This window comes from Nomascus leucogenys, chromosome 7b, assembly GCF_006542625.1.
Source record: "Nomascus leucogenys isolate Asia chromosome 7b, Asia_NLE_v1, whole genome shotgun sequence".
NCBI lineage: Eukaryota > Metazoa > Chordata > Mammalia > Primates > Hylobatidae > Nomascus > Nomascus leucogenys.
The window spans coordinates 37,293,179-37,309,645 of NC_044387.1; the positions used below are offsets into that span (position 1 = coordinate 37,293,179).

Below are 16,467 nucleotides of genomic sequence, written 5' to 3' on the forward strand. Positions count from 1 at the left end.
ATTTAAGCAAAATAATCTATTATCTTCCTGTTATTCAAGATTTCTTGTCTTTCAAATTTCAGCCAAAAGTTACAGTCATAGGAGTTCAAGGCTTAAAGTATTAAAGTAGGAAGATTGCTCAAAAGTTGCACTTGAGGTTAAAAACCTTAACTTTTGGGTTCCCTGGATGGGCTTTTTTTTTGTTATTGTTATTGTTGGATTTATTTGTTTACATGTCATTATTTCTCCTTTGGCCTGCTCTGTCTAGATTATTGCTTAAAGTCAGTAATCGTCTCATTTTTGTTTATACACCAAGTGTCTACTGTATGACTTGGCACATATTAGATACTCTGAATGATTGTTGCATGATGAAAGTGGTGGCTCAGTTGCCAGATAGTGAATATATTTAAGAATGTTGGACTTTTTAGAGGATGATGATGTTTTTAAACCTAGATCAACAGATAATTCCTTCCATATGTCATTTGGAATTTCTTCTCATTATTTGCACGGTTTAAGATAAAAATAGTTGATTAAAGTGCAGAGGATATGCAGCATTTTGATATGCTTTGATATGCTTTGGCTATAATACAAGATTCTTTTAATGTGAGTAGGGAAAAAACTACTTTGCAAATGTGTTATATATCCTTCTGACTTGGTCTTTAACCTTTGCCGGATTTCATAGACTTCCTGTTTGAAGCGCCTAAGGAGGCTACAGCTCACATCTTTATTGAAGTAAGTTTATTAAAAGGCATACAGCTAGTTAATAGTGATTAGAACAAGCTCCAAATTTTGTTTTCCTAGATTTAGGAACTTTTGCTTAAAACGAATCCTCCTTTCATCATCAGAAACACTGAAATTTGCAAACTAGAGACTGTAATATAGAAGCAATGTAGTAGGGCTCTGAGAGGTTCCTGTCCTTTTAGATGCCAGGTGAAAGATACCTTAGTTTAATATAAGGCCTATAGGTAGGGGAACTGGATTTCATATTTTGAAATTAGCTTCCCCTCACCCCCTTTTGACATTTCCACTGCTTTATCAACTACTGGTCTTCTGTATACCTAAAGATTTCTTGTTCATCAGAGCTTCCTTGGTACCTAATTCTTGCAGTGATGTAGGCCAGTGTTCTTGAGCAGCCATTTCTGGACAATAAGGCATAGATTGTTATTACCATTTGTGTTATTTTATTATACAAGATGAGAACTTTTTATGCTTATTTGTTTGCCTTCATAGCATAGTCACTGTTTTATATAATCTTTGTATCAGAATAATCTATGAATGATGGCCTGATGAGGATGAGGTCAAAATGCCATAATTCCACTCTGCCATATTGATGCCATAATGCCACTAGCCTCAGTTACACTCATTTCATGTGGAGTAGTCTCTTTAAGGGTGCTTTATGTGAAGGCTGGCAAAGTTTTCATAACTCAACTCTTATTCCCTCATAGCTTTCACACATTTCCGTTCCAATGTAACAAGCACACCTGAAGTAGTTGGTAAATCACTATTTAAAGGCTATCTCATTTTTCACATTTTTCTTAATGTTAATGCAATACATATGGAATGCAGTATCCTGTTGGCAATTTGAAGTGGAAACTTTGATGAATTAAGTTCTTTTGTAACTGGCTTGTGAATCTTACATAATATAAACTGCTAATTTTTGCTTTCTATTCTAGATTGTAACTAGAAGTACCATGAAATGACCTTGCGTGTCTATTGTGGTGCAGCAATGTAACTGAGACAAAAGTTCCTGAATATTAATTTCTTTTAATTACTTATTCTGATAACAAACATGATTTTGCAGGAATAAATGTACCTGAAACAAGGGCTTTCTTATTTCTGTAATTTTACTCCAAGTGGACTTGTTCAAGAATATAACTTTACCTGACTTCATCTCATTGACTTTTTGCCCTAGAAATGCAATAGTAGCTGGAAATTGTTAGAAATGACTAGATATTTCTAATTAGAGAGATGGCCACAGAGGTAATGGGACTTACTTTTTAAGAACACAGCGTGTCAGGTGCCTAATATATGTTTCATCATGACATAGTATATGGTAGAGCAGAGCTCTTGGGAACATAGTCTTTGGTAATACACATATCACCAATCATGCTAAAACTATTTCTGTATACACATAGTATTTATGTGTAAGGGCTAATGCAAGATTCTACTGAGGTTTACTTCTCTGTAAGCAATTGGAACCATTTACATAAACAACTTTAGTCAACTACTTTTTGAGTTTCATCCAGAGAGAGGAAAAACAGATTTTAGTAGTAGCAGATGTGCACGGCCTGATGTAAAATATTGTTTTCCTGTAGAGACGAATCCATGTAGAGAAGAAACACAAAGAATATGACCCTGCAACCTGAATTAATTCTACTTTTAATTCTAGTAATTTGTTGTTGTTGTTGTTTACTTTAGCCTCAGAGTCTCAGAGAAACTTGGACATTGGATTTTAATAAACTACTGTGTCTCAGATCCTCTCTTGCTCAAGCTTGTCTGGGAATTTCATCCAATTTTTATTTGAGGGGGAGTTGAAGGCATTTCAGCAAAGCAAACAACTGAATGATGTGTCAGTCAAAACCTGAAATGTTTGTTTTAGAAGCATTTTTGGATAAAATAAAGTCTATCAAAGTAACAAAAGTTCAACTAGAAAGACCTTAAAATACATTGCAAAAGAGGATTGCTTTATATGTTGTCTTGAGAAGCTTAGAACCATAATAGATACTTCTGAAGTCCACACACATATTGAGTACTTCAGCCAAAGTGTTATCCCTAAAGCATATAATCATACCCACTAGGAGAGGTGACACTAGAAGACAAAAATTTGGTCGGAAAACTATTCCAATCTTGTGTCAGATGCTCTTCAAATTCTAAGCACAAAATATATTCTAAGAATAATTGGAGTTAAAGGAGTGTGAGACTGCATGCTTAGGTTTAGCTGGTACATTTCCCTAAATTAGGACAACTTTAAAAGTATAGGTACTGACCGGGTGCAGTACCTATAATCTCAGCACTTCGGGAGGCCAAGGCAGGTGGATCGCTTGAGCCCAGGAGTTTGAGGCCAACCAAGGCAACGTAGTGAGACCCCATCTCTACAAAAAATAATTTTTGAAAATTAGTGAGCATGGTGGCATGCACTTGTGGTCCTGGCTGCTTGAGTGGCTAAGGCAGGAGGATGGCTTGAGCCTAGGAGATCAAGGCTCGCAGTGAGCCGTGATTGCACCACTGCACTCCAGCCTGGGCAACAGGGTGAACCCTTGTCTCAAAAAAGAAAAAAAAACTGTGTGTGTGTGTGTGTGTATTCCATATATATATATATGAACTAACAAAGAACTTCATTTTGACAAGAATGGTACTGTTTGCCTTTTTGTTAGGTAAATATTTTTATTCTCAGTTTAATATTAACTGCTGATTGGTGAGCATACAAATTCTGGGGTTTACCTGCCAAAATCTACTTGATCCAAGAACACAATGTATGTATGGAACATGTATGCTTTTTGCATTTTGGTTTCTATTAGTAATCTCTTAGGATGCTTACTTCATCCAGTGAAATTCTGGGCATGTACGGGCAGGAGTTATGCCCACACTTTTGAGTCTTTGGTTCAGTGGTTCCCAAGTCTGACTGTGGATCTGAACCACCTATGATCCTATACCAGCTGTATTAATTTATATTCTCAGAGACTGTATGGCTTGGACATTTATATTTTTTAAAGTGGTATAGGTGATTCTGATGAATAGCCAGCATTAACAAGAACATTGGATTTTCATGGGGTTTTTATATGAAATAGAAACTTTTTTTGATAGTTTTGTTACAATATGGTAATTGGTAAGATCTCTTTTTAATTTCAGTAAGTTAGGGATGAGAGTGTATGTTCGTGGACATGAATGTCTTTCAAAATTACTCATTCAGTATATATTTATTAAGCACTTTCTCTGTGCCAAGCACTTTGCTGGGTGCTAAGGATACAATAGTGATCATGGCATGGTCCTTGCCCTTGAGAAGCCTTTAATTAAGTCCTAGAAACTGTTACATATGCATTGAGAGTGTTCAAAAGGATTGGCTAGCTTTCAGGAGAGCAGAGGATTAAGAGGAGCCTCCTAGGAGATCTTTGACTTGATCAGGACAAAATCAGGTTTTGCCGTATTAGGATAGAGGGGATGAGAGAAACAACATTGCACATAGTTTGGATAATGACGTGGGTTTGTAAGACAGCTCTTCAAACGGTTTAAATGACAGGTGCACAGGGGCCAGGCTGGTATCAGAGAGGGGAACAAGGACCAGTTCTTAGATGGATTTGTGTATCATTTAAAGAATTTGAATTTGACATAGATTGGGGATCCCTTGAAGGGTACTCAGAAGGAGTTATATTATCAGGCAGAAACATCACTCTGGCGGCAGCATGAGGGATGGGTTGAAAAATTTAAAACTTGAAGCAGCAAGTCCATTCAGGCGACTACTGCAATAGTCTTGGCATGAAATGACACATTAAGGCAAGATTGCCCAGGGCTTTAACATTGATATTATTTTAAAAATAAATTGCCTTTGCTAGTAATGTCCTGTTTCTTTGCTTACTGGCTGAAGACTCAATTTTTATAGATAATGTGGAATAGATTTATACAGCCAGTTTAGCTGCAAAGATTATTTTAGCCAAGCGTCACAGCTGTTTCTTACAGAATGGAAAATATTGTTGCAATAAGACTTAAAACAGAGTGAAATCCTGTCTCAAAAAAAAGAGATAAAAACCCAAACAGGTCAAAGTACTTTAAATAATATATTTAACATAGTGTATCTAAAATATTATCATTGCAAAATGTAACTAATAGAAAAGTTGAGATATTTAATATTCTTATTATCTATAAGGACAATATTTTAGTTTTTTTCATACTAAGTATTCAAAATTCTGTGTATTTTGTACTTTCAGCACATCTCAATTCAGACTAACCATATTTCAAGTGCTGCAATAACCACGGTTAGCTAGTGGCTACCATATCGGGCACTACAGCTCTAGATAATTTCTTAAATTCTATTAAAAAGATAAATGCAACATTTCAGCAGTACTTTCAAGGATGTATTTACAATAATTCTTGTGGGAAAAGTGTTAAATCATTTGGGGTTTTACTTTAAATATGTGAATGTACTGTTAATAAAATTTAATGAATATACTAGCGATATTATTAGCACACAGAAAGTAGAAGTGAAAATAAGTACTTGATTTCTCTCCATGCCTATTACTTTTTACAGTTTCAGTATGTGAAATAATCCTAAATTTTACTTAAATTTTCAAGGAAGCTATAAGAGCATATACTTTAGGCACAATATATTAAAAAGCCTCTGAACTTTAAAGATATGTGATGATTTAAGATTGAGTCTCAAGAAATCACAGATTAACTATTAATATTAAAGATCAACAGTAGGTGGCTATATAAGCCAAATCATCTTTATTGCACTGTTTAGTTTTTGAGTGCTGACAGTTAATATACAAGATGGTCAAGAGTCCTACTTAAGGATTAGAATATTCAGGCATCTTATAACCTCCAGTAATTTTATAGAAGTGGGAAGTTTTATTTTAAATAGACACTAGAAAATGCCAAGCTTTTGAATACCAACTCAGTTCTAAGTTCACATTCAAGTACAGATCTTGTAAACAATAAAAGACCCAAGTTTTGGTTAAAAAAAAATTAAGGTGAAAGTTGTTACATGCATGCCTCCCCCCTTTAATAGTTAGATGCCAGCACAAAATAGGTAGAGCTGATGAAACCAGGCCTGGAGTTTTGGCAGGTAAAAGACAAGCAGGGTAGTTTTTCAAGAGTGATTGTTGTAATGGGCAGACGGTGGAATCCAAGCCAGATAATAAGGGAAGTCATAAAAGACTGAAATGAAAAAATAGTGGGGCCAAAGGATAGAAGTCCAATGGGTTTGAAGGATTTTAGAGCTGTAAAAACAGAAGGCAGAAATATGGTATGTGTGAAATCAAGATTTCAGAGGTGTGTGGTTATCTGGTGAATACAAGGTCTAGGTCTTACATTGTAAGTGGGTGGCTGAGATGAGGTGGAGAATACACGCATTGCAGATGAATAAGTCAGGGAACTACAAAGGAAAAGTTATTGGAAATTAAGTCTTAAGAACGTTATAAGGAGCATGGTGCTCTAGTCTTCTGTGAAAAAGAGAAAGTAACTAGGAGATGGGTTGTGTCATGCATTCTAGGTCAGAGGTTCTCAACTGGGGGCAGTTTGCCTAACAGGGAACACGTGACTATGTCTGGAGACATTTTTGGTAATCACAACTGGGGATGGAGGGTGTGTGTACCTTGTACCAGTGGCGTCTAGTGAATAGGGGCCAGGGATGCTTCTAAACACACTATAATGCACAGGACAGCCCTCACAACAGGTAATTACCTGGTCCAAAATGTTAATAGGTTCTGAGATTGAGAAACCCTGCTTTAGGTGGGTTTGGTATCAGAATTCAAGTATGATGGCTGAAAAATTGGCTGAGAACTATCCATCTGGTAAATATTGCTTCTATTTTAATGGAGTATGGAAAGTATACATTAATGATAAACATTCACTAACTTAATCAATTTTTTGCATTCCTAATTAATGGCACAACACTATTTTAGGTGTTTTAGATTAATCAGTGAACACAACAAAGATATCTCTGACCTGGAATAGCTTTGACTCAAGCAGAGAGGAGAATAAATGTAATAAATTGTAAATTAGATAGTTTTGTTAGAAAGTGATGCTTAAAAAAGAGGAAAAGTTGAGGTGAATGATATTGGGAGTGTTTGATGATGGGAGGACAAAGAAAGATGGGTTGCAATTTTAAATATGAGGGTGTCAAAGTAGGCTTCATTGAGGTGACATCTGAATAAAGATTTAAAAGGGGAAAGGATAGAATGAATATATGTTGATCTGAAAGTATAGTTTGGGTTTGCATTCACTTTAGAGGAAAGGGAAGGAGTTTAAGTCCACCTTGCAAGAGTGAAGTGGATTCTACTAAGTACTTTGGGGGACACAAAGTTAGTTTCTGCCCTCACAGAGCTTCATGACAAACTAACAATTCTTGGAAATAACAGAGCAACAAAAATGGCAAACACAGGACAATAATTTTGACCTATTTGTTCCTGTTTTGATCCCTTTTCATTTGGGAAATGACAGGTTAATGATTAGTCTTTATTTTCCACTCATCCTCCACATTTGCTCCTTCTTGGAGAACAGATTACATAGTGAAATGAAGACAAAAGGTTATGACAATGGGTTTGCAGTAGAGGATCAGGAATGGTCGGTCAGATAATGGAAAGGTTGAATTTACAAAAGGGGCTGATGATTTGGAAGAAAGGCTTGTATCTTCATTAGTCTTCCTTCTTGACAATCAATAATTTTCAGTATCTGAAGCAAGTCTCTCATTAGTACTCTCTGCCTCTCAGGTATGGCAACAGCACTAGGAACTATGCTATTAGGGTTGGAGATTATCATACTCTGGTACCAGAGGAGTTTGAGGAAGAAATTGGAGTTCAACAGATTGTGATTCATCGGGAGTATCGACCCGACAGCAGTGATTACGACATAGCCCTGGTTAGATTACAAGGACCAGAAGAGCAATGTGCCAGATTCAGCAGCCACGTTTTGCCAGCCTGTTTACCACTCTGGAGAGAGAGGCCACAGAAAACAGCATCCAACTGTTACATAACAGGATGGGGTGACACAGGTAAGGCATAATCAAAAAAACAAAGCAGGGCACCTTTTTGTGTCTGGTATCATCCACATATTTGGGTGTGCAATGGGCAGTAAGATCTTACTTGGATTCAGACTTATTTGGAGAAATTTTGCTTAGTGTGAAATGCATGCATGTAATTGAGACTTATATTCTGGAGGTATTGTTGGTTCTAATGAGAACTTTAGCATAAACTGAGAACTCAGTTTAATTCAGTGAAGTAGATATGAATTGATGTGCTAATGTGAAACCAGCATTAATGCAGTCTATGCTTTTTAATATACAGAATACGAAAGCCTGCACAAATGTGCTTTCTTAGGTCACCTTACTCTACAAATCCATAAATGTTATTCATTATTCCTCAGACAATTCGGTACTGAGAAATAAATTTGTAAAGGTTGAGATTGTGTCAACATTAAAAAAGCAGCTAACAACAGTACATACCAGTTAGTCATTGCTCATTTTAAACTACACTAATGCCACAACAGGGATTTTATTTTCATGACTATTACATGCTCAGTAACTGTTAAATGTTGTGATGGTTATCTGGAATGCCACTAATCAGGTGTTTGGTCTGAGTAGGACGAGCCTATTCAAGAACACTACAACAAGCAGCCATTCCCTTACTTCCTAAGAGGTTTTGTGAAGAACGTTATAAGGGTCGGTTTACAGGGAGAATGCTCTGTGCTGGAAACCTCCATGAACACAAACGCGTGGACAGCTGCCAGGGAGACAGCGGAGGACCACTCATGTGTGAACGGCCCGGAGAGAGCTGGGTGGTGTATGGAGTGACCTCCTGGGGGCATGGCTGTGGAGTCAAGGATTCTCCTGGTGTTTATACCAAAGTCTCAGCCTTTGTACCTTGGATAAAAAGTGTCACCAAACTGTAATTTTTCATGGAAACTTCAAAGCAGCATTTAAACAAACAAATGGAAAACTTCGAACCCCCACTATTAGCACTCAGCAGAAATGACAACAAATGGCGAGATCCATGTTTTTGCTTTGTGTTGTGGTAAAAAATTGTGTATCCCCTGCTGCTTTTGAGAAATTTGAACATTTTCAGAAACCTCAGTGTAGTGGAAGTAATAATCCTTAAATGAACATTGTCGTCTACCCTAATTTCACTGGAGTGACTTATTCTAAGCCTCATCTATCCCTATTTCTGAAAATCATTCTATGCTGATTTCACAAAAGATCATTTTTACATTGGAATTGAGAGCCCCTTATAATTGAATCAACGGTGTCTGAATTCGTATTAAGTACCCGCATTTGACATAAATGCGGTACCCTTTACTACACTCATAAGAGTGGCATATTTATGCTTAGATCTTTTCAAAAGACTTGACAAGAAATCTTCATTCTCTGTAGCCTTTGTCAAGTGAGGAAATCAATGGTTAAGGAATTCCACTATAAACTTTTAGGCCTGAATAGGAGTAGTAAGCCTCAAGGACATTTGCCTGTCACAATATATTCTCAAAGCGATCTGATATTTGGAAACAAGTATCCTTGTTGAGTACCAAGTGCTACAGAAACCATAAGATAAAAATACTTTCTACCTACAGTGTATAAACTAGCAAAATTTGAAAGGATTTCTGGTAACTAAATGCCAGTTGGACATACAACCTCGTTTATCCAACACATTAACATACCTACTATATTTGCTTTTAACAAGTACCTCATCATAGTCCACGTTCCCCGACCTTGATGTAAGAGTGCCATCTACTGACACTTCCTTGTAACTGACTTATACCTGCAGGTTTTCCCAAGACCAACCTGATACAATCCAATCTTAAAACATACTAGTCAAAATGCTTTCCTGGCCTACACATTGAAAAGTTCTAATACATACAGCAGTTATATGCCAGGCACTGCATTAGGCAGCTTTGCACATCACTGACAATTTGCAAAAGGCCAGTAGATCTTATAGTAGCAGCCCTTGTTTTCAAATGGGGGAAAACAGGCTTGCCTCAAAGTGAGACCAGTTGGTGAAACACTGATTCCAAACTCCAGAAAAAATGCTGGATTTTTTCCCCATGGTTCTCCTACCTAAATGATTGGTTTCCCTCTGGCTATTTCTCTAAGAGTTAAGGGATAGCTGCTTAACTATGCACCTTTACAGAACATTCTTAGCAATAATGCTCAAATTTAAAAGGCACACTCAAGATACTTCAATGTCATGGATCCTTCCCCAGGTCCCAGTAGTATAAATATAGGTTAGCATGAACTTTCGGATTGTTTTAAGTAATCCTCTTGAATGCCAGTCATTAAAGGACTTTGCCCTTCTACATCAAATTACATCCTTTTCACAAATCCCCATTTCTGTAATAACTGGTGCAAACCTAAAGGTGCTTTATAGTTTTACTACTTTGCAGATTTGCGACGCTGCATGTAATGCAGAAGAGCATTAAAAACCTTTGTAAAAACTCATGATTTTGATAAAACTTTTAAAGCAGCGTTTATATGTAAATAGAGCTACATATGGCACACACACTTGCACAAGGGCTTCAGAAAAACGTGCAATATAGGTGAGAAAAATGTCTATTGAAACTTTCTCACAGGCTGCTCTTATAATTAAACTACAGTGCTGGAGCAAGCAACATCTATGTTTCAAGTAGATCAGGGACTGGCAAACCTAAAAGGCAGCAAACAGCCTGCAGTTTGCTCAATCCTTAAGAATACATGGTTCATACAACATGCTTTTACTATAACCAACTGTTTTAAGTATGACTTTTGAAAGATAAAAGTGTTCTGTGCATATTTGTATAAATAAATACATAATTTTTCACCTTGTATAGCTGCCTTAAATTTTTGCATGGTTTAAAAAGACTGCTGTCTCCCTTGGGGGTAACCTAGTAATTTTTATATTTTACATTTTTCACAAAGGCTGCAATAACCTTAGAACTGTATGCATTCACACTACTTCCACATGAGCGCGTAACACTAAATAGGAGGTATTATGCTATTAACTACCTTTCCGTCTATTAATCACTCAGTCAAGGAACAATGAGTAGCCACATGAATTAAGCATTTTATTTAATTATCACGGACCACCTTAAATATTACTTTAAAAAATTCAGGCCTGTATTTAAAATACGTGTCCTGATAACTTCCAGGACATTATTCGGAACACCTGTTTCCCCAACTACGATAAGTCCATTGCCGGATGCTGAATAAACTTCGCCCATTACCACTTTGGATTTCTTGATAGCTGCAAGAGAAAAAAAACATTATAAAACTCCGAGCTGTGTACTTACCTCACTGTTTTGAGATCTTATCAGCTAATTCAGTTGGTTGTTAACTCTTAAACTACAAAGACAGCAAAACGGGCCAACTTTAGCTTTCCAACGTCCTGGCGCTAAGGCGTTTCAGATTAACTCAGGAATATGAAAAAAGAAATATACTTTATGTTTCCATCATCCATCGTAATGTGTTCAGCTTAGCTTCCTAGAAACATTTGAATAACGGTTTAGAAAAGTTTGCCCAATAACCCGGCACCCTCTAGGTTTTTAACAGTGAATAATGTTACTTGTGCAAGTCAGAATCTGATACCAATTAAATGGTGACAGCTTTGCCAATAAACAAGAATATGCTCTTCCATGGCTAGGAAGGGAGACTGCCACGGCTGACAGGTCCCAAAGATACATGGAGATTCACAATCCAGAATTAACCAGCAAGCAAACTGCTACTCACCATCTGGCTCAAACTGACGGTTCTCGGGGTGCCATGGCACAGGAGCGACAGAGTAGACTCAAGATGGCCACATGACACCGACGGCGAAACAGGCTTTACCAGAGTCCCCGAGTGCACGGAACGCTTCCCCGAGGGCCCACGGCCCACGCACGCCGGGGTTCAGGGTCCAGGGCTGCACGTGGCCGCCCCGCGACCTGATGAGCACTCCAGTGCGCGCATGCTTGTAAACTTAAGGGTTTCCAAAGCCGCCCCCGACCTACCAATATCCTGACTGCGCTGCTTTTTAGGTAAGGCAGTAAGTTTCGGCCCAATTATCATTTTAACTTACGAAAGACAACTGCGTACCATCACCTAATCCCGACGCTTCCCGAATGTGAAAGGCCGAGGCCTTCGGCACACGCTCTCTTATAGAACTGATGACGCTATTCCGGGGGAAGCACCGCGAGGGGCGGAGCCTATGTTGTTTCACTCCCCGCCCCGCCTAGCCCCGCCTAGCCCCGCCTAGCCCCGCCTAGCCCCGCCTAGCCCCGCCTAGCCCCCCGCCCGCCTAGCCCCGCCTAGCCCCGCCTAGCGCCGCCGCGGCTCCACCTGTTCCGTCGGCCACACCCTCCGCGGCTCCTTTCCCCTCTTCCCCGCCCGTGGTCCACTTCTGAGCGGGTCACCTGGCTCCGGTTCCAGACGCATGCGCAGATACGAGAGCCAAAAGGTTCTCGCGATAGGGAAACATCCTGACGCTTACCGGCGTAGGTCACGAAAGCGAGAGGGATTTTTTTTCGTGTTTCCTGTTTAGGATACTTATTTTAGACAGTATTAGAAAAAGGGGCCGAACGCGGTGGCTCACGTCTGTGATCCCAGAACTTTGGGAGGCCGAGGCGGGCGGATCACTTGCGGTCAGGATTTGGAGACCAGCCTGGCCAACATGGCGAAACCCCGTCTCTACTAAAAATACAAAAATGTGAACGCCTGTAGTCCCGGCTACTCGGGAGATTGAGGTGGGAGAATCGCTTGAGCCCGGGAGGCGGAGGTTATGGTGAGCTGAGATCGCGCCACTGCATTCCAGCCTGGGCGACAGAGCGCGTTTCCGTCTCAAAAAAATGAAAGGATGTTAGACCCGATGAGCCCAGGAGACACCCGGTTTCATGCGCGTGTGCACGTTTCCCATGTTGCAGTCTGACCCTGACTCGCAGTTCGTTGCCCACATCTGGCCGCGCTTGGACTCTTAATTCCTGAAAGCGGAACGCCTAAGTCTTACCCGCTGTACGTTGCCTGGAGGATGCAATGAAATAGAGCTACCGCCATTGTAAAGTGGAATTTCCAACCTTTAGGAATAGTTTTGTTAGACACGTGCTTTTAAAAGAACACTGAATTTCTTTTCTGTTTTCGTTTTCCTCCTGTATGAAACAAACCAGGTGAAGTTTTTACTTAGTGCTGGACCATTTGGAGCGGCACACTGTAGCAATTGCTGTTAAGGAAAAGGGTATCAAGACGAGTGAATAAAGTACAGTGGAGATCTACAAAAACATGAAGTCATTACATACTTTTGGGGGGCAAAGATTTAATTAGAGCAGTAGCTGCCATTCGGGTTGGAATGGACAAGCTTATAGGAGACACATTTTTATTTGAGACAGTAGAGCTGCTTCTAAGGCTCACCATATTTCACCCTATCTTACTTTGTCTTCTTACTTCACTCACTTCATTCCACTAATGAACCGAAAAGATAACAAGGCTTGCATACTGAATCACAGGAGGGAGTTCTGCCAAGTTACATTTTATTTAAATCTAAATAATTATCTGTATTAGTTTGCTAGGACTCTCATAACAAAATACTGCAGACCGGGTGGCTTAAACAACAGCAACTTGTCTCACTTCTGTAGGTTGGAAGTCTGAGATGAAGGTGTCATTAGATTGTTTCTTCTGAGGCCTCTCTCCTTGGCTTGTGTATGGCAGTCTTTTCCCTGTGTCTTCATATCGTTTTCTTTTTGAACCTGTCTGTCTCAATTGCCTCTTCTTAAAAGGACACTGGCCGAATTGGATTAGGGCCCACCCTAATGAACTCGTTTAACCTTAATTACCTGTTTAGAGACCCCATCTCCAAATACAGTCATATTCAGAGGTACTGGGGGTAAGGGCTTCTACATACGAGTTTTGGGAAACACAGTTTGGCCCAAAACACCATTCATTTATGCTAACGTAAAAAGTCTGATTGAAGATTTGAAATTAATGTTTCCATTGGCTTAAGGTGTTAGAACACCAGTGAACATGAATGACAGCATGTGTGCATGCACGCTTGTGTGCACCCGTGTGTCCTGGTCTCTGACTAGAACTTTGTGTTTTGTGTGAAACAGGACTTTAGAAAATCTGTTCTTTTCTACCCCCATATTTTATGATCTTTTCTCCATCTTGACTACATTCTCATCTATTTTTATCTGTCAAAATTCTACTCAGCTTTCAGTGCTTTGCTTAAATATCGCTTGTTCTATGAAAATTTTCATTACTTCAACTGAATTTGGGTTTTTCCTTTTTTTAACATACTATAGTACCTAACTCACATTTTTCTTGTGGTGTCTGTATTGTAAATTGTGGTGAAGGACTATGTCTAATTCTTATTTAAAGTGCCTACCAGAATGACTTTCATTATATGAACAGTCAGTTGCATTACTGAATGCTTTGAAATACTCAGTATGTTTCTGAAATCAAAAAGGTTTTATGTTTACTTTAAAAAGCCATTTCTCTCCAGGAGATGGAGTTTAATTCCCCTTTCTGATCCCAGCACCAACTTTATTGTGGGCTGTGCTTAGTAACTTGCTTTCAAAGGGTAGAGTAAGGAAAGGGGAGAAAGCTGAACTTTGGTGAAAAGTGGCACACATTACGGATTCCAGGTGATCAATATTTATCATCAGTGATATGGCATGTTGATAATGTGTACTCTGTTACCATGTAATGAGGATACTTCACCTCCATGTTTTTCTTCCTCAAAGCCCATACCCTAGACTAACCATGAGGAAAAAGTCACACAAAACCAAATTGATGTACATTTTACAAATTACCTAATACTACTCAAAAACAAGAAAAGTCAGAGAAACTATTATACCAGAGAAAATGATATGTAATGACTAAATGTAATGTGGTATCCTGGCTGGGATCTCCAGCAGAAAAAGGACATTAATGGAAAACTAGTGAATCTGAATAAAGTGTGGAATTTAGGTAATAGTGCCAATATTGATTTCTTTATTGTGACAGATATACCATGGTATTGTAAGATATTAATGGTAGGGGAAGTTGGATGAGGGGTGTGGGGGGACTCCATTTTTGCAAATTTTCTGTAAATGTAAAACAAAGTTTAACTTAAAAAAGCAATTATAACCTTACAGTCTATTATACTTTCATTTTAAGACAAAGTAGTGATTTAGTAGTGGTTTCTATCTACTTTAGTGTGAAATTTGTGGCTGAGATGACAGTATTTCTAAGTTTGACTTGAGATCAAACCCAGTGAATTTAGCTGTATTCAAACCAAGGCTTTGAGCCTTAGGATATTCAGGAGAGACAATGTGGTAACGAATAGAAGAATTAAAAATTGGTTGGTAAATAAAGATTGGCTTAAGGATTTTATTTTATGTATTTATTTATTTAGAAACATTCTTGCTGTGTTGCCTAGCCTGGAGTGCAGTGGCATGATCTTGGCTCAGTGCAACCTCCACCTCCCAGGCTCAAGCGAGCCTCCTGCTAAGCGTGTGCCACCACTTGGCTAATTTTTTTTTAAGATTTTTTTTTTTTGAAAGACAAGCCCTCACTATATGGCCCAGGCTGATCTCCTGTGCTCCTGGGCTCAAGTAATCCTCTTTCCTCGGCCTCCCAAAGTGCTAGGATTGCAGGTGCAAGCCACTGTGCCCAGCCTAAGAATTTTAAAGATAGAGTGCAAGGTGAACCTGTTAGAACTGATCAAATGATGGCTAGGTAACATTTCAGTTCTGCTTTTGGTACATGGAGTGGACAGTTCATTATAGAATATTTATTCTTCAACAATGCTTTTCCCTGCACTATATCTTTTTTCCTTTTGTGGTTTAGTGTTGAAACTGGTAGTCATTAGAAAAACAAATTTAACATAGAATGGCACATCTGTCATATGAATGCTGAGATGAATGGAGAAAATATAGTGAGGAAATAACCCATGGACTTATTTCCATCTTAAAACACTTAGGAAATCTAAACTTCCAGTGTATACTAGCAGCGTGATACTTCTGCTGTAAAAATTGGTTTTGCTGCAGTAATAAAAGTATAGCGTATTGCAGTATGATCTAGTGTTAAAAAAAAAAAGCATAGGGTCCAAAAGAGAGGAGATGGATGTTCCCTCCTATCTATATTAAAATATTCTTGTCAGGTCTGAACATCTTGTTCAGTTGTTAAACATTTACTAGACTCCAGCAAATGTTTATTGAGCAGACATGGCCTTTGCCTCAAGACTTGAGAATATAACTGAGTAACTTATAGTCAGTGCCATTACAATGTTTTCCAAATCATTCAAAGTTCAAAGCAAAGAAATTAGTTTTTATTTTTCCCTATCCTCTATTTTCAGTATTTGATATATTTTTGTATCAACCAATGTATTAGTTATCGATTGCTGTATATCAAATTAGCCTAAAGCCTAGTAGCTTAAAAAAAAAAGAAGCACTTACTATCTCAAATAGTTTTTGTGGGTCAGGAATCTAAGAGCAGCTTAACTGGCTCAGTGTCTCTTGTGAGGTTGCAGTCAGGATGTTGACTGGGGTTGCAGCCATCTGAAGGCTTGACTGAGGCTGGTATGGCAGGATTCTCTTTCAAGGTGGCTCATTCACAGACCCGACAAGTTAATGCTTGTTGTTGACAGGAAGCCTCAATTCCTCAGCATGTGAATCCCTCCATAGGGCTGCTTGACGGTCCTCATGATTCTCATGGCAGCTGGCTTTCCTCAGAGTGAGTGACTCAAGAGAGGAAGCCCCAGTGCTTTTTATTATGGCCTAGTCTAGAAAGTTACACACCATCACTTGTTAGAAGTTAGTTATTAATGCCAACTCACATTCAAAGGGAGGGAAATTAGCCCCATCTTGAGG

General features: G+C 38.8%; 1 protein-coding gene, 1 long non-coding RNA gene and 1 other non-coding gene across 3 annotated transcripts in view; 1 reads left to right on the forward strand and 2 right to left on the reverse strand.

The window, feature by feature from the left end:
- Positions 1-10,482, forward strand: part of PRSS12 (serine protease 12) — a 74,459-nt gene extending 63,977 nt beyond the window's left edge. Inside the window, exons 12-13 of the mRNA XM_030815755.1 lie at positions 7,404-7,684; positions 8,273-10,482. Coding sequence (XP_030671615.1) covers positions 7,404-7,684; positions 8,273-8,580 — 589 coding nt within the window. The 3' untranslated portion in view covers positions 8,581-10,482. The remainder of the gene's footprint in view (positions 1-7,403; positions 7,685-8,272) is intronic.
- Positions 10,483-10,698: 216 nt separating this feature from the next.
- LOC100606467 lies at positions 10,699-11,814 on the reverse strand. The gene is made up of 2 exons (XR_004030942.1): positions 11,377-11,814; positions 10,699-10,898 (listed from the first exon to the last, which is right to left on the reverse strand). It is a non-coding gene; the product is annotated as an uncharacterized LOC100606467 (long non-coding RNA).
- Positions 11,208-11,338, reverse strand: LOC115836163. Its single transcript, XR_004031153.1, has one exon. It is a non-coding gene; the product is annotated as a small nucleolar RNA SNORA24 (small nucleolar RNA).
- Positions 11,815-16,467: the final 4,653 nt, after the last annotated feature.